General features: G+C 35.0%; 1 protein-coding gene across 32 annotated transcripts in view; it reads left to right on the plus strand.

Annotated features, from left to right (window-relative positions):
• Positions 1 to 316: 316 nt before the first annotated feature.
• Positions 317 to 19317, plus strand: part of TRDN (triadin) — a 235945-nt gene continuing 216944 nt past the window's right edge. For all 32 annotated transcript variants that reach the window (XM_070932750.1, XM_070932740.1, XM_070932754.1 and 29 more), the window contains exons 1-2: positions 317 to 800; positions 16863 to 17069. In XM_070932750.1, the coding sequence (XP_070788851.1) occupies positions 779 to 800; positions 16863 to 17069 (229 nt within the window). In that variant the 5' untranslated portion in view covers positions 317 to 778. The remainder of the gene's footprint in view (positions 801 to 16862; positions 17070 to 19317) is intronic.

Genomic DNA, 19317 nt, shown 5'->3' on the forward strand with positions numbered 1-19317 from the left:
GCATTGGAAGAGATTCATTCATGGTATGAACCAGCAGATTTCTTCTTAGAAACTGAGGGGCAAGAACTAAAAAAAGAAACAGAGGGTGAGATGGAGTATTTCAGTGATTTTAAATGTCAGCAGGGAATTCAACAGGGGAAAATTTACCTAAGTTAAATTTTCTTCTTCAGTCACTGTGGCTGGCTTCACCGTGTCCTTCCCAACCCAAATAAGGCCCGGAAAGAATGTGCTAAGAGTATGCTAAGAATACATTTCAGCTTGGTTGGATAAGATTACTGTCAAGTCTGTATTTCATGTTTTCTGCCATAGACCTCAAAGAACTGTAATCATATTAAAAGAAGCGGCTAGGGCTTTGACAGCTCCTTCCAGTTCCTTTGTGCTGCCTTTGCTTTTACCGGCTTGGCTTTCTAGTTTGGAGCTGGGTGCTTAAAACTGAATAAAATAGATCAAGTCCCTGAGTGGTGCCTAGGATGCCAAATAAGCTGAGCTACAGATCTGCTGAGAGCCATGGCTATTTTTATTAGAAGCTGATACTTTAGTGTAGCTGTGAATACTGCCTTGGGAGAGGGTTAGTTTCTAGCGAAGGTGGGGAAGGCAAGGCAGGGCTTTGTAGAGAAAGTAGCTCAAAAGAAGAACCCAAAGAAAGTTAGAAGTGCAGAGGACATCCCACCTTTTAAAACACTGTCTCCTGCGAGAGTCAACATTGGCCCTGTCAGATCCTCTGAGCTGCTAATACAACTTGACCTTTTTTCACAGTGCATTTCTTACCATCAGCATTATGACTGAGATTGCAGCAGAAGGTACTGTAACAATCTTGATGTTCTAATTGTCTGAAAAAGATTTCTACTCACTATTTTTAATAGACTCAGCCACTCAGCATGATCTATATATATATTTTAAGGAAATCGTGGCTTTGCTGAAGGGCATGCTTGAAGGGAAGAAGCTGCTCCTCTTTAGCAGCTGGAATTTGTACTAGTTAATAAAACCTGATCATCAGTCACCTCTAAAAATAGCTTTGGTCATATAAAGCTTGGGAAGGCAGGCTTAGATAGAGAGGCTGCAGAAATAAAAAGGACAAAGAAATAATAATAAAACTGGGATGGTAGATTTTAAAGCTCATCCTAGTCACTATATTGTTGTTTGGCATTTATGTATTTTTTCGCTTTCTGAATCCATCTTACATTTGCTGGCAAATCTTTCAGGCACTTTTTAAAGATACTTTATCTTGCTTTTATTATTTTTATAAGTAACTCAAGGCAGTGAACATACCTAATACGTCTTACTCTTCCTGTCTTTTCCATAACAACCACCCTTGACATGAGTTGAGCTAAGGAAGAGTGACTTGCTCAAAGTCATCCGGCCAGCTTTCATGCCTAAGGCAGGATAATTCCTGCTTGATTTTATTCATTTTTTATCTATGTATCAAATTTAGAAGCCTCCCATCTCCCTCACAGAGGGACTCTGGGAGGAGTACAAGTAAACTCTTAAAACATAAAAACTGTACATAAAATTTAGATAAAAGGCAAAGATAGGTAAAATTCAGAATTAAAAGGTGGAAGAGAGGGCCTTTAGGTGATATTCAGCCCCACAATTGCGTGCTTCTCTGTGACCCCCCCCCAGCAAGATGGAGAGCAAGGTGTTTAGACATTTTCAAAAGGCCAGGAAAGTGGGAGGGGGGCTCACCTCTAGGGGTAGAATGTTCCAAAAAGTGGCGGTAATGGCAGAAAAGGCTGTTTTCCTGGGTGCCACCAGTTGAAATTTTTTAACTGACAGCGTCTATAATATACCATCTCTGTCTGACTGGGTGGGACAAGCTGACGTAATGGGGTGAAGATGGTTCTGCAGGTAACCTGGCCCCATGCCATTTAGGGCTAATTTTAATTTCCTGTTTCATACATTTTACGTTCTGCAGATTTTTGCAGTATTCCACTTCACAAATTATATGAGCTCAAAACTGGCTTTCCACCAAAGGTATGCCCAACAGGAATAATGGTAGAAATAATGCAATTTCAAATGCTGTTTTCCATGTTACTAAACAAATATTTCTATAGTGCATTTGTTTTCAGATCATGCCTTGAAAATGTGCAAATATTTCTCTCCCCAAAAAAGAGAAGTTAGGATTCTAATCTCCCCCACTGTGTTTAATTAGGGAAGTGCAGCATGGGTTGTTACAGAGGAAGTAAAACACAGGATTTGAACCTTCAAGAACAAATCACCTAAAGGCATGATGCAAATGTAAACGCTACACAGTATGCCTTATCAAATTAAATCTTTGAAATACATTCAGTGCTTTGTAAGACTAGATGCTATTAATTCTGAAAGTCTTCAGTAATTATATAGTTTTGAAAGTTGTATATGAGGGTTGCCTGAATGAAGGCTAGAGAGAATAAAATCTGAACTTATAAATAAAGAAATGGTTATCTAGAAAATATCAATAGTTCATGAATAATTTTAATATATCCAGACTATTAATGTATACAAACGTTTTATTCAGTACAATGATGAAGGATTTTTTAAATGTAGGCTTTTAAATATACTGTTCAATTTGACAATGGAATCTCATAGCAATTTTTTTCCATTATGAATCTTTGCATTCTACTTTCCCAAGTTTATAACCATTCTTTCTGTAACAAAAGCTCTTATTCAACAGACCAACACTGTGTCCAAAATCACTGCAGTTGTTAATGAAATATAAAAGCAAAATAAGTTTAATATAATAGAATTTGCATTGGATATTATTGGAGACTGAATCTGTTGCTTTCTATTTCTGCGATGCTTAATATTCATGTTGAGTGGTATATTTGTGAAGATCAGGCACAAAGCCAATAGAGCTGTCTACTTTGATCAGAGTTTGGGTAGATGTAATGAAGTATTTGAAGAAGAACATGTTGAAGCTGGACAAGACCAGGTTCATACAAAAGATCAATGTCTTATTTGAGATAACATCGGAACCTGACACCAAAATTCTTTAAAAGGTAACAATCTACTTGCTGGCTCAAAAGGTTGAAACCAGTGACCAATACAAAACAAAACTTGAACAGGTTGAGGGATGTAATATTAAATGGATGCTAAATTTTGGGCCAATATTGGCACTGGAAAAAAATGTGGACTAAAGTATTTAATGTACTCTGCTCAACAATTTAAGAGACTATCTTTATAAAATTATATATTGATGTCATTTGACACCTATGAAACAAAAAAATGTATAAAAACATTTCAAGTAAAGTTTGGCCATATGGAAAAGTGGATGGAACCTATTATCATATGTAATGGAATTGTGAAGGACCAAAATTTTTGGTTGATGATCCACAGGACATTGGAGAAAAAAAAATGGAAATCCCTTTTTAGATGAAACCAGACCTTTACTTATTAGAGTCAATGGAAGAAGAACTGAGTAAAAAGCATGTGTCTTATTGTTGCACATTGTTACAGCAGCAAGATTATTATATCCATAGAAATGGAAAACTAAAGAAGCTTCAAACAATGAAGAGTATTAGTATTTAAATAGTGAAGACTATTTAAATTTACAGACTTGTCAGAGATGGGCAAAACTTATCTAACGAGAAAGAAATCTACAGAGAGTTTTATTAAAAATTGGGGTTACATTACAAAAGTAGAGAAAAATAGTTTGATGATAAAGGGTTTTATAGATTAAACAAGAGAAGATCGTGGAAATGTAAATAGTGATTAAAACAATATAAGAAATGGTTAATGGATGCCTGAGGAAAGTGAAGGGTGGAAATAGACTATGGATTTTTTTACTTATGTTAGATGTTTTGTTTTGTTTTGTTTTTGTATATGTTTGTATGTTTTTGTATATGTGTTTTTATGTCTATTTTATGTGTAGAGTTTTAATAAAGTTTATATCGAAAGTTCTCAAGATTTAAGAATAACTGAGTAGCTGATGTAACTTAGAATTCTTTTTCCTAAGAAGAGTTATGGGGAGCTTTTCTACTACATAATCTATCTGATATAAACATCTGCATTATTATTGTGCAGATACTTATATCTTGAGTCTTTCAATTATTAAATGTAAAGCTCAGCTGGAATGTTTTAGTAGAGGGGTAAAATATAAAAGATGGGAAATTTAAAAAAGAAAGAAAAGTTTCATTTGGATTTTAGCATCCCAGAAGATCATGTAGCTTATAGATGGCAAAAAATAACTTTCAAAGGAAAGAGATCTTTGACAGATAGTTGGAGCAGTTGTACAGCGGTTATTTTTTTATATTTTGTATAATATACAAAATATTTGTATAGTTATATATTTTGATAATATATAATTTTATCAAAATTTTAAAAATAAAGATTAAAAGTGAAAAAGAAATGAAAGCAAAAGCTAAAATGCAAGAAAGAGAAAAGAAATATATATATAAAGAGATTTCTATCCTTCTCTACAACAGTTATAAGACAATTATCCAATCTAATAAAACAGTATGTGTGTGAATCGATACAGATATAGATACATAGAACCTAAAAGCATTGCATAACAATTATTTTAAAAACATTAACAACTATAAAAGTAAATTAATAAAACAGTAAAGGAAAATAATAGATGTAGGGATGTTAATAATAGTGGTACCACTCATGATTTCACACATCCCCTGGGTTGGGTAAAAAAAATCCATTTATCATGCTTTATATCAAGATCAATCTTTCTTAAATACTAGTATTACTTTATCAGTAATTGATGCTAGTATTTGATAATAGTTTCCTTTTTCTTATAAATAACAAACGAATGAAGGCAAATATATGTGTTGCAGGATCCAATCACAGTTGGTCACCGGGAACAGTGGCTCAGTCTTCTGAACTTTTGGGCTCATGTTGGAGCCCATTCACATTCTGATGAGAAAAAAGTTCCATGAGGATGGACTCCAGCATGAGTCCAAAAACTTGGAAGACTAAATCTCTGGTCCCAGTGACTGACCCAAATTGGATCCTGCAATAACAATAGATTTAAAAACAACAACAACAACAACTGTGCTGAGCAACAAATGAAATTATTTTGTCTACTTCTTATGCTGAAAATGGTCTTAAGTGAAAATAACCAAATAAACATGAAGATTTTTTTTTTTTTGGCTTCCGGTTTGCTGCTTGTCCCCGCTGGACGCTCCTTCGGGATCGTCGAACCCACTGCCTGTAAGAGCCGCCTTTTTCAGCGGAATGGCGGCTCGAAAAAACTCCGTTTCCATTAGGAAACGGAGATAGAGCCGGCTGGGGTGGGTAGAGTCCTCTGCCTAATCCCAAAAGTTTTTTATTTACTTTTGGGAGGGAGCGGAAGAGACTCCCCGTATCCCCAGCCGATGCTCCGGGCTCTGGGAAATCTCTGCTACACGCAGAGCTAGGGGGCAAAAGCAAGCCTGTAAATCTGTCAAATAAATTAATTAAAGAAGATATGAGCTGGACCTCTGATCCTGAAGCGCAAGTATTCTTTTTATTTTATTTTGCCTAAGAAGTGAAGTGAAGGGAAAAAAGTTTTTTAAAATGGCGATTGCTGCTGCGGCTTGAAGAGAGGCTGAAAGGGAAACTCCTTCCGTTTTCAATTACAAAGTAGTGGAATGAATACTTTTGGCTGTAACTGAAGGCAAAACCTCACTCTCACTTCTGTTTTTTTTTTCCTTTTTTTTTTCCTTGGGGATCTGATATTGATCTTGGTTGGAAAAAAGTTTTTTTTTTTCTCTTTTCCAGTAAATTTTGTCTGCGTGGAAAAATGGCACTGAGACTTATAAAGCTAGACAAACAGGCAGTGGGGGGGGGATTCCCCCATTAATAAATTACATCAACAAGTTTTAACTCTCCAGTCTCAGAAACCTGACTTTAATATAATAGAATTTCTTCTTGATGAGATTGTAAGAAGGGATGAGATTGTGAATCAGCAACTTGAAAAATTTAAGTTGGAAATCAAAGAAATTGGTGAATTGGTGAAATCTAAGTTTGGCTTTTTGGATCGAAAGATTTTAAAAACAGCTAATGGCTTAGCAGACTTTGTGATTCAGTTGGAAGCAAATACTAAATTATCAGAGTCTAAAATGAAAGAAACTGAGGAGAATTTGGATGACAAGATCCAAAAAATTTAAATGGATTTGGCAAACATTCAGGATAATAGTTCAGAAGACAAACTTAAAATGGAGGCTGATCAAAAGACTGGTAATGAAGAAATTGTACAACAGAGGATTGAAAGAGAAGTTTTAATGATCCAACACAATTTTACAGAATATGCAATTAGACTGAGAGGTCTGCAGGAAAATGACAGAGATGATTTAAGGAAGATATCTTCTGAAATTCTGGCTGGGATTTTAAAGGTTCAACCTGATGAAGTGTTTTGCAGGATTGACAGAATTTATAGAATAAACTCCTGGTTGGCAAAACAAAGGCAATTGCCTAGAGATGTGGTGATTTATTTTACAGACAAAGAAATTAGAAATAATATTGTGCAGAATTCTTATAATTCTACTTTGCAACTTCGTGGAAGAAAGATTTGGATTTTTAAGGAACTCCCGCCCAAGATGTTAATGGAGAGGAAGAAATTTGGTTTTCTAGTGAATGAGTTAAAAAAAAGGAATATTCTATTTAGGTGGGACGTCCCAGTTGGTTTAATATTGAGATACCAAGGAGTAAGATACCAACTGAATACTGTCGAAAAAGCGGAAGAATTTTATCAAAAAATTTTAAAAATAAATTTAACATCTTTAGGCATAACACAGGACAAGCAAAAGGAGCTGGAAATAAAGGGAAAACATCAAATTACAGAGGCTGTGGTAGATAAACTGTCTTCGGACTCCTTGGATACCCCAGCTGGACTGTCTACAAATTTGAGAGCAGTGTCATCTGATTCTAATGTGATGAATTATCAAGTTACAGACAAGTGCGTAAATCAACTAGTTGATATACAAGTGATGGAAAAGACATATGAGATAATAAAACAAAACCAACAAGATCAATTTATAAAGCAGAATGACAACCGATCAGCTGATATACAACTTGTAGGAAGGAAATCTGGATGGAAATGCAATCCGCAAAAGAAAAAGAAAAGAAACAGATCTCGTAGAAATAGTAGTTTCTAAACCAAGCAACAGTGAAGCCAGGGATTTTAAAAAATAAATGAATATGTGAAAAGATATTGGAGGCGAATTATCGTTTAATACTATCTTGAGGAAAGTGGCAGATCTCTGCAATGCCGTGATTTTGGGATGTGGAAAGAGCCTTACATTGTTGGATTTGAACTATCTATTTTGGATTTCTTTTACCGATAAATATATTATAACTATTTTGAGTTACAAGGCAAGAGAGTTATGCTGGGGCATGCAGAAGATCTGGCTGTTACCCACTAAGATGATGGGAATTTATAATCCTGATGAAAACCACAATTACAACTATATGGAATATAATTATAATGTCACTCGGGTGGTTGTTTTTACTTTTATATATACATGAGGATATTCATTATTGATGGGGGCAGAAGATGACTGAAGATTTTGAATAAACTGTTGCACCAGGATGCTATGTTACCCTATTATGGATGATGGATTTAACAATCTAGTGGAAAGACATCAAAGAAGATACTAAATGGATTTATAAATTTATGAATTATAAATTTAAAGTTATTGTCTTTTCTCTTTTTATAAAATGGAATGTATATATAGACATATGTATATTTTAGCAGAGTGGGCAGTGGATTATATTTAGAATTGTAGTGTATGGTAATCTTGCAGGAAACTGGGTTGAAATAGGCTAGTTTAGTGATTGATTAGTTTAAGAAAAAGGATTTTTAAGTCATATATTTTGGGGAGTGGAAGAATTGGATAGAACTGAATAAATGTTAAATTTGGAGAAGGCTGCTTTGAAATGTTATATTAATATATATAAAAGATTAAAGGTTATGTTGTTGTAATAATAATAATATTTTATAAGTTTGGGGGAGGAGAAAAAGGGTAGATTATTGCGAAAAGCGGAGAAAAGCGGAGTTATAAGAATATTATGCTAAGGGTCAGTACTTTGAGGAGTGAGTAAGGGCATGGTAAAATATTATGTAATTAATTATGAATTAGCTTATTGTTGTGAAGAAGAAGTCACGGGGGGGATGGGTGGTGAGGGGGGGTTAGGGAAGAGGGGGGGAAAGGGGGAAAAACTTGTATTTGAAAACTTTTTCAATTAAAAAAAAAACATATGAAGATTTTTTTTAACCAGTATTTAAAAATTACATTTAATTAGCATACATTTATTTAAGATAACTTCCGTAATTATCCACAGCAGTGATTCTTTGAGGTTGCTTTCTATATAAAATCTTATTAAGAATATGTTCCTCTTCAAATTATATTTGGCATATTTGTATTTGGCAGCTTGTGGGTGCATAGTATAATCTCACAGTGAAAGGTGGTGAAGTCTTCAATATATAATATCATAAACAAATGGAATGATGGAGAGATTTCTATTTCTGTTGTTAACTAAGAGATTCTGTCGAAAGTAACCTTCTGTGCCTCATTTTTCTGTTCAACACGGGAAGTCAGAGATTGAGGCCATGGTGTTAGCATTTGCAGGATCAGTTGTCAGGAAAGGCAAACCTCCAGGGATGATTTAAGAGACAATACCATACCATACCATACCATACAATACAATGATAAGGCATGGAAAAGTTAAGAAACTTAAAGGGTGTTACAAAGTAAAGGCATACTTTTAAATATGTTTCAAAACAGTCAAAGCCTTTTTGATATCCATGGTAGATTAATAAGACAAGAACCATTACATTTAAAGTGAAATAAGAGCTGTGGTGGCATAGTGATTAGAATGCAGTATTGCCAACTGCCAGGATTTGATCCTGACCGGCTCAAGGTTGACTCAGCCTTCCATACTTCTGAGGTTAGTAAAATGAGGACTAAGATTGTTAGGAGTACTATGCTGATGCTGTAAACCACTTAGCGAGGGCTATGAAGCACTAGAGGACCACTATAAAGTGGTATATAAGTTTAACCCTTGAAATTTGTTATCAGAACAAATAATAAACTGAATAAATAACAAACTGTTCATTGTTATTTTTATCTACTATGTATTATTTGTTTCTTTTATTTTATTAAATTATTGAATCAAAGTATCCAATATTCCAAAAAACTCCTATAGAATAGCCTATGAAATCCTGATTGTATTTATGGATTCCTTCATATTTTTCTGGATTGTTTTATTTTTCTCCAAAATACGTGTATATTTTAGTGAATACATTTTGGTTATGCAGATTGAAGTTAACCAAGTGTAATAAGAAAGAACAATATCCTGTTTTTATATATATATAATTATCTGTCAAATACTTAATTTTAACTGATACTTTCTGGGGTAAATCTGTATTTTATTCTGATTTGTTAGTTTGAACTTTTCTTCAGAGGTAACTGGTTGGCTTCTGTAAGAAACAAAATGTTGAAATATAACATGACATGATAAGAGCTATTCTTATAATCTTGTGAACATCCTAAGCAAATTTTTCTGGACAATAACCACATTACCTTCTTACTGGGAGACCAAAGTTGTTTTTGTTTATTCTAGAATGTTTTGGGTTCTATCCCCCTCCAAAATCTGTAATGATTACACTCAAGCTAATGAAATGTAGGTTCCCTGATTATCAAGTATTACAATAAAATGTACCTTCTAAAATATTCTTGTACATTGAAACAGTGGTGGGTTTCTACCAGTTCGCCCCGGTTTGGGCGAACCAATAGTGGTGGCGGTGGGAGGTTCTGCCCACCGACCCAAACATAATCACGGATGCTCTGCACATGCTCAGAAGGTTCTGCACATGTGCAGAAGCACAAGCGTGCGCTCACAGTAGCGAAGATAAGTGGAAACCACTACTGATTGAAAGTGTAAAATTCATTCTGTTGGGACCCATTAAATCTATTCAATAATTAGCCTACAGAAACAATATCAAAAAGAATAGTTAGGTCAGTTATTGTTCCTTCTGGGTTTTACCATCTCTGCAGAAATGACTATACAAAGGTGTTTGTGAAACTGCAGGTGACACAGTATTCCCAATGAGAAAAAAAACCCAGTCAAGTCAGCTCTTTTGTTCTCCCAAGTATCTGCAATCTGAACTTTTGCACCTTTATCACTTTGCATTAATTTAAAATAGAAATGTTTGTGTGGGACCACATAATGCATTCACAATATGCAAAAGAATTTTGACAGGATCAACAATGCTGTCTTATTTTTTTAAAAATCTAACCCCTTTCTGTATTTGAATAATGCTGAAATGCATAAAAGCAATTAAAAAAAACACCAATAATAGAAATAAAGAAGGGGGTGGAAATCATATGATTTATATATAGGAATTATATTCTTTATCATATATATTTACAGTAAGCTCAGGATGTTTTCAGAATTCTAATCTAAAACTACCATGAAATTACTTCTAAATTTTAAAGAAAAAAATATACTTCAATATCATCTTATTTTTCTAACTTGAAAAAGTTTACAATTATGTGTATGTATGGTCTGAATAGATATGTTACTTTGAACTTAAGAGGCTTCCATTTTCTCTCATAGTACGCTCAAGGTACTCTTGTGAGTACTTTCTGGAAATATTATTTGAGTCTTTTCTATATTATATTATATATACTGGAGGGACCATCGCATCCCACTGGGATTGGCCTGTCCCATCTGTACTGCTAAAGGAGGCATGCTGTGAGCGCTGTCAGTCTGACTATTCTGGTGGGTGAGGTCCAGGACCAGGGCCTTCTCTGTTGTTGCACCTGCCCTCTGGAACATCTCCCCTCTCCCGGTGTGAGATCAGCCCCAATCCTCCTGACTTTCTGCAAGAGCCTAAAGACCTGGTTCTGCCAGCTAGCTTGGGACTTCAATGGGGGGGACATCACAGTGGAGGTAGTTATTTAACAACAGATCCCACCTCCCCCCATCCTACTCCCACTCTCCCCATCATTAATTGGATTGTAGCACTGGGTTTGTTTTAGCTTATTAATGTATAATTTATCTTTTACAATTGTAAACCACCTCAAGTTACCTTGTGGTAAGATGGGCGGCCAATAAATTTTATAAATAAATAACTCAAAGGTCATCATATTATCTTGGCTTCATTTGTCTTGCTTACTAGAATGCTAGAATCCATCACAGAAAATCAGAAGGAAACACAGGTCATCTGATGCTTAGAATTAAGGAAATACAGAATTGTTCTATCTTTGAATTGCTGTGCTTTATTTACTGAAATTTATCTGTAGGTAAATTAGATCCAGAGGATGTCAACTTGCATTTAACATCTGTTTTCTCCCATTATCTCTTACATAAAGCAAGTAACCAGTAGCTTTCCAGATGTTTTGAACTAACTCGAACAATTCTTTTCCATCAGATTACTATTTCTGCCTTCCCTTCATTTAATTCTTTCTACAGAGAACCATCTTAGGGCGGAGGAATAATGAAACTTTGCTAAAGGGGTGCTTTGATTTGATGGAGACTCGATCAAATGAAGTAGATTTGTGAATTGAAGTAGAGACACCATTTGAGTTCATTAAATCAAATCATGTGATACAGGGGTGGGTTCTACTTATCTTTACTACTGGTTTGCAATGGGGGCCGCGTGCACTCTCTCTTCTGCACATGCACAGAAGCTTCTGCGCATGTGCAGGTGCATTTTGGCGATGCCGGGGTCAGTGGGCAGGGCCTCCTGCCAGTTTTACTACTGGTTCTATAGTGCGAACCAGGGGCAACCCACCACTGATGTGATAACTGAAACATGTGAAGATTGATTTTGTCTGAAAAATCCACCAGCCTCACTATTTTAATCTCATTCTGTAAAATATAAAATAAAAGCTTTCACATTATAGCTTATGGATAAATACTTTTATGAATTAAATTATTAAATCAGTTTTCCCTTAGAACTTGTTAAAGGATAAATCGGGTTATATCTTCTTGAATCTCAAATTTCCAGTTTGAATGGATCAGTTTGATTTGCTCAAGATCTTTTAATTGGGAATCTACTTGTTTGGAAACACTTGAGATGACCCTGAGGCACCAGGAATTTCTTTCCTGCTTCTAATCTTTTCATCATTTCTTGTCTTCATCATTGTCAGACTTGAAGTATGTAGTTGGATAGAAGGAACCAAATGCACTTTCTTATTGTTGCTTTTGGCAATGATTGAGAATAAGAAACTATAATAAATATAGACATGCCTCATTCAGATATCTCCTGACCAATCTAGTCCCACTTTTTGGCTGCCTCTACTACAACAAGGAATGAGAAATGCTAGAAAAAATACTAGCTTTATGATTAATTTCAATTATCAATGTGAAAAATCTATGTAAGGAGAAAACAACGATATCTTAATTAACACTATCTTCTTCTTATGAAGTATATTTGGATTTATTTCTTTTTTCTTTTCTTTTTTAAAAATTCAAATTTTCCAGGTGCTTTGTTCTTAGTTAAAAGCAATAATAACCTTCACAATAGATTGATGTGGAAATTATTATATCACAAAGGCAGGGTCCAACCCCAGGTAGATGTAAGCAGCAGGAGGGGAAGAACTCTGTAGAAAGAGGCACTTTATTTCCATATTAATTCATTTTTAAAATATAAAAGACAGCAGCAATAACAGGTCACATACTGTTTTAAGGAATATTTTCTGTATTTATCCCTTAAAAGCAGTCCTGAAATTGATTTCGTTGTAGATTTTCCTCATTCAAAACTCTGCTACATATTTTCATATAGAAAATGGGTTTGTTCATAATTTTGCTTGGCATGTATATATTTAATCCAATTTTTATAGAATAATTATCTCTTCTAGAAGAGATGAAATATGTATAGTATAGTACTTGAATATGGACTCATCTAGAAACCACTTATCCAGAAAAAATTATTTAGGTTTTTAAGTGCAAATCTTGCCAAGTGCAGAAGGCTAAAGAATAATATACAGTCTCTGCTAGAATGCACTGGCAAAAAAGTACCATATTTTTTGCATATAAGATGCACTTCCCCACCAAAAAAAAGTGGGTGAAACTGTCTGTGCGTCTTATAGAGTGAATGTTGCTGAAGCCCCTCCCACCCCCCTTCAGCCATTTTTTGCCTCCATGTGCCCCGTTTTCAGCCTCTGTGTGTCCCGTTTTCAGCCCATTCCAGGCAGCATGGATTGCCGCTGCTGCTCACCACCACCATTCACTGCCAGCAATAGGCCGCCTGGAATGGGCTGAAAACAGGACATGCAGAGGCCAAAAACAGGGTATGGGAGGCTGAAAACGAGACGTGCAGAGGCTGAAAATGGGACATGCGGAGGCTGAAAATGGGGCAGGTGGAGCCAGAAATGGGAGGGCCAGAGGCCAAAAACAGGATTTGGGAGGCCAAAAATGGGACATGCGGAGGCTGAAAATGGAACATGTGGGGGCTGAAAATGGGGTGCATGGAGGCCAAAAATGGGAGGCACGGAGGCGGTGACAGTAGCGATGGAGAGCTGCAATCAGCTGGAACAGCTGATTGGCGGTATTCCAGGAAGCTGACCCAACCGCCAATCAGCTGCTCATGCTAAATCAGGCTGCAATACCATGCTGAAGCTGACTAGGCTGTTTGGTGTTTGCTGCAAGGATGCTAGCCAGATTAATACCGATGGATGCTGGGAGGCAAAGGCAGATTTTTTTTCTTGTTTTGCTCCCCAAATGCTAGGTGTGTCTTATGGTCCAGAGCATCTTATAGTGCAAAAAATACGGTAATTAACTATATTCTGAGACTATTATTCCAGTGTCAAACTAGGATGTTTTTTCTTGATTAGAAAAAACAGATTTCTTTCTGTATCTTAAAATAAATATTATGGATCTTTCATACTGAGGCAACAAAAATAGATTTTGAGTTGTGTGAGTTGTACTTGTATTGATTCAGGTATTTGAAGACCATTATAATATGGTCTGAGAGCTTGATTGGTGAAGTGATTAAACCATCAGACTAGAAACTGGGAGGCTGAATTCTAGTCTCTTTGTAGGCATGAAGCCAGCTGATGATTTGGGACCATTTACTCTCTCTCAGCCCTAGGAAGGAGGCAATGGCATACTACTTTTGAAAAAAAAAAAAACATTGTTCTAATCCAGGCAATTGCCAGGAGTCAGCACTGAACTGAAGGCACAAAAAACTAACAAAATGTCTCTATTCCTTCTTTTCTTCTGAAAACTAATGAGCTCAGGATCTAAGACATGCTGCAACGGTTGTAAGTGAGAAAAATGGTCACAAGTCACTTTTTCAGTGGCGTTGTAACTTTGAACGGTCATTAAATGAACTGTTGTAAGTCGAGAACTACCTGTATTTTTGAGCACCGAGTAATATTCCATTTTCAGTATTTAGCAGCAGAACTTTTTGGAGAACTCAGAAATACATCATTTTACCTTCACTATTTTTCTTCAGAAGATTTCTAATGCCAGTCATCACATTTTTGAACTAAAACAGAGAACGGCAAAATCAGATAAATAGATATACCTCAATCTGCATATTAGTCCAGGTGTTGCAGAGCAGGTGAGCTTGAATTAGAATTTGCAAAAGAATTCTTTAATTAGTTCATCCTTATGCAAAGATTCGTCAAAATGGAGCAAAGGAATGTGAATCAGGATGACTTCAGAAATATCTGCTTTCCCTTTGATTTTCCAATATGTAAATCAGGTGATGCTCATAACAATTTTGAGATCTCTGGACAGGATGTTCTTTTGTAGTATAATGCCTTTCCAGATAGCTGTTATCTCTGTTAACTGTTATATAATAATAGTCATCACGATAGAAGCAGCTGAAATAGAATGTGTTTAAGCAGCATCACCTGTTCCACTTTTGATGGAACACATAATGCTACTGATTTGGAATTTGGCATTTTGTAGTAGAGCTTTGTAACTTGGCACACTTTGTCTCCTGGAGATATTTGACGGAACCAAAATTATGTCTTGGAAAATGGAAAAAGTGTTGCCTTTTAACATGTAAAAAATATTTTTAAAAGCATACAGATTGCATCTATGTATATGAATGCAATAAGTTGAATACATCATTCATCAATAACACCCATTTCATGTAGTGGCAAAAGCTATGCCAATTTTGTTCAGTTTACATGACATTTCAAGGTAGAAATACTAAGTTTCAAACAAATCACTTGATCAGCAGAAGAATGTTTGAAAAGAATGCAAATGAAAAGAGGACAAAGAACAAGGGAAATTGTGTACAATGCAAAATGAGTAAAATTGTCCTGCTGGCAAGGAAGCCAATTAGAATTATGTCTATCGACTTTGAAAAGCATTAGAATCTTCACTAGCAAAGCTGGGAGATTGTGTTATCATCATGAATGATTGTAAGAACACATCTGAACAACTTTAATTCTGACAATTGGTGGAACTGTTTCAAAATTTCAGTCACCACATTTAAATCTGCAAAGATCTCACTCTCTGCCTAAAATCTGCAGCAAAATAACTTGAACAAGCATTGATTGTCATATTGATAGGAGAAGTTATTGCACTCATTTGGGAATCATGGCAGAAGTACACTTTTCTTTCCTTAGATATTATGCATCACTTCTGATTATATGTCATTGTGTAAACCTAGAATAATGTACACTTAGTTTTTTTATGCATTAAATTATAATCTAATTTTACCACATTGGTAAATGATATGATTTACACTGAAATGATAAACTAAAGTTACACTCTACAGAAAATCAAATTATTTCAAAATGAGGACAATTTTGGAATCATTGTCTTCAGCTGTATAAACTCATAGCCAAAACTGGTTGTCTGAATGATTGAATCATCTCAGTTGTTTAAGTGCCATCCTGAGGTTGCTTACTGGGGTGGTGTTGTTATTTATAGGAACATATTCCTATAAATCACCAAGAATCCAACTTGTCTCAAAGATGACTTTTGACTATAAATATTCTTCATACTTTTTAAAAATCTGTTGCATAATATAATACATTTAACTATCAAAATAGAAGTCTGCTACTAGTCTTGTACTTAGGATATAACTTTCATTGAATCAGCAGGCAAGTAGCAATAACAAATTAATTTTCACCTTAAACTTGGCTAATACTTATCATTTCTGGAAGGTGTATTTGCTTGATAGTATGCTTATTTATGTGGACATCCAACTTGCCATTGAAATTATGGCTAACTAAAATAGAGTTAAACAGAAAGCAACTTACAAATAACAAGAGTAATGAAAGCCAAGGTATAATTGAAGGCAAACTGCAATCACATTTATAATCCCAAACCCAAACAGCAAGATAGACATTATGGTTTGGTAGTACTGGAAAATAGTAACAACAACAGCTATAAAGCATTTATTAAGTGTACAGTATTATTCCTTAAAGGAAGCTTTTGGATTCTTTATTTTTAAAACCTCTTGCAGTGGAGCCAAGTGTTCACTATATATGTATAAACAATTTCAATAAAATTTGAATAAAAAAACATTATACATTTGCATTTATAAAATAGGAATATAAAGAACAGCAAGAAGCTAAAACATTTAAGGGTTCATTTTACTGTAGAGTATACTTATAATGAAAGAGAGAAATTGGGGCCAATTCTACAGGCACTGTTATATGTTTTTCAAAAGCTTGCTGTTTCCTTTCCCTTGGCCCTGTGGATGTTGTCCTTGACCTTTTTTTAATTCTGTGCTTTTCCTTTATTTCTTTTCGTATTCTCTTCTCCTTTTCCCTATACTTCTCCTAAGAACGATGGTTGGTTGCCAATTGTCTTAGGAATTATTTTCCATTTGGCTACTTCCCCTGTCAATCTTTGCTGCATTGAATACCTGTATTCTCTTCTCTTTTTCCTCTTTTTGTCTTAGTGGAAATTCAGAGAAATGGTGGAAATGCAGTGTCAAGAAACTGTGCACTGATTTAATTTCTTTTAATTGTTGTTAGGACCTGTGTCCACGACGACGGTCATAGACAACAAGAATGGATCAGTTCCTGTGCCACATATGAAAATGTCCAAGAGATCAGTATCAGAAGATTTTGCAACAACCTTCAGTTCACCTGCAGCATGGCTCCTTGTAGTTGCTCTTATCGTTACCTGGTCAGCAGTGGCTATTGTCATATTTGACTTAGTGGATTACAGAACCTTGGCAGGTAATATTCATATATGCTGTAAAATATGATAGATAGATAGATAGATAGATAGATAGATAGATAGATAGATAGATAGAATTCTTTATTGACCAAGTGTGATTGGACACACAAGGAATTTGTCTTGGTGCATATGCTCTCAGTGTACATAAAAGAAAAGATACATTCGTCAAGAATCATAAGGTACAACACTTAAAGATAGTCATAGGGAACAAATAAGCAATCAAATCATATTAGGAAACAGTCTATATAAATCATAAGGATACCAGCAACAAGGTTACAGTCATACAGTCATAAGTGGGAGGAGATGGGTGATAGGAACAATGAGAAGATTAATAGTAACTAGCTTGACAGTGTTGAGGGAATTATTTGTTTAGCAGAGTTATGACATTTGGGAAATATAAGGTATTTATGCATGCAGCAGAATCTATTGAGAAGTGACATCTGGGAACTTACTAAATTATTGTTCTCCACAAATTAACAGAGTTATGAACCAAACATAAACTGCTAACATTGATTTCAGTTTTAAAATACCTGGGATTTCTAGTTATTCTATAACACCTTGTTTCTTTTTATTTAATTATTTATCAAATTTGTATATTATTGTCCAAGATTTTGTTTACAATCTTTAGCTGAATAAAATTCTATCCTCCTTTCAGACCTGCCTCAGAAACACAAAGAAATGTGGGGGTTGAACTGAAGCACATGTGTATGTTAATCTCAAAATATTCTTTTTGTGAAGAACTGAAAGATCTTAAAACTTGTTTAGCATTTTCATTTAGTTTTTAGATGCTTGCATAACAAATAGTACAATGGAAAAGTTCTTCTCTGGAATGTTTTCATTTCCTTGATTTGGACTACAATATAAATAAAACTTTTTAAAGCTAAAAAAAATAATACTAAAATACTTGACTAAGGCCAAAGAACTGTGAGGAACAAGGAAGACAATTCTATATGTTTGAATTCTGTGAAAATGTAATTTACATTTAATTCAATTAATGTGTTTTTTTCTTTCTATATCACAATTTCTCTCCTGTGAAATTAAAAATTACAGTTTGACATGAGCTTTTGGAAGGATTTTGGGATGTAGTAGGCTGTAATCTTTTAGTATGGATAATGATTTCTACAAAAACAACAATGGGCAATTCTATAATATCGGTATCATTACTGCATTGCCCATTGCTGGTTCTGTAGATAAGAAGCTATTGTCTAGTCATATGTTAGATCCAATCCATGGGCCAAAATTTACATGAATGTCCTTATCCTTCTTCCCTGTCATGTTTATCCATGTTATCCAATCTGTGCCTAAAATAGCTTAAGGTTATCCTTGGCTTCTTTGTATTTTCATCTTCTACTGACAATTTTGCCATGGTTAAAATCTAGTATCTTCATTGACAAATTGGTTGCTGACATGATCAGACCTTGAAATTTGCTCAGCCCTTTTAAGATTGCTTTCAGTTTCTGAACTTATTATACCAAAAAATCTGGGTGCTATTTCATTGTGTGATAGAGGAGAATTTTTTTCTGAATATGCAAATTTCCAAACAATTCTGAAATCTGCAAAATTCAACTGAGCCATAATTATCATTGTTTTATATTAAGTGAGTCACAGATTTGTCTGGGCAAATTTCATTTAGCTTTCCAGTCTTAATGGGACCACTGAGGATTAAACTTTGGTCTCCAGTTCATTTCTGTGCTTGCTAAATAATAACGAATCATATTTTAATGGTTTGAATAGACTGCACAAAGATTTGTTTAGTATTTTTTCAATTATATGTGAAAGGGGCAATATATTTAATGCCATAAAACAACTGCAAATGAGAATAATTTATGCAGGCAGGATAGATATCTTCTTTGCTAATAATGGCAAACTGTTACTGTATATGTGTGAATTCTCTTAAATTATTTTTTTTCCAGATATTGAAGATAGGAAACACTTTCATTAAATCAAATTTAGCATCTGGGAGCAGCATCTGGTGGAAAATACAGCAGTCCATGCATGTGCCTCAGTGTATGCATGTTACACATTAGCTAAATGAGCTTCATTGGTTGATGTCTCTGGCCAATGGAAGACCATTTCCCCCTGAGCTTCAATTGACCCAAATCTACTGACCCTTCTAAAGGCCCTTAAGACTGATCGTGTTCCAGGCATGTGAATCATCATTTTAGTGACAATATGTGACATGCCACCAGTGGTGAAATCCAATTTTTTTTTTTACTACTGATTCTGCGGGCGTGGCTTGGTGGGCAT

This window comes from Pituophis catenifer, unplaced genomic scaffold (assembly GCF_029215685.1).
Source record: "Pituophis catenifer annectens isolate HBS135680 unplaced genomic scaffold, rPitCat1.0.hap2 SCAF_1, whole genome shotgun sequence".
Classification (NCBI taxonomy): Eukaryota; Metazoa; Chordata; class Lepidosauria; order Squamata; family Colubridae; genus Pituophis; species Pituophis catenifer.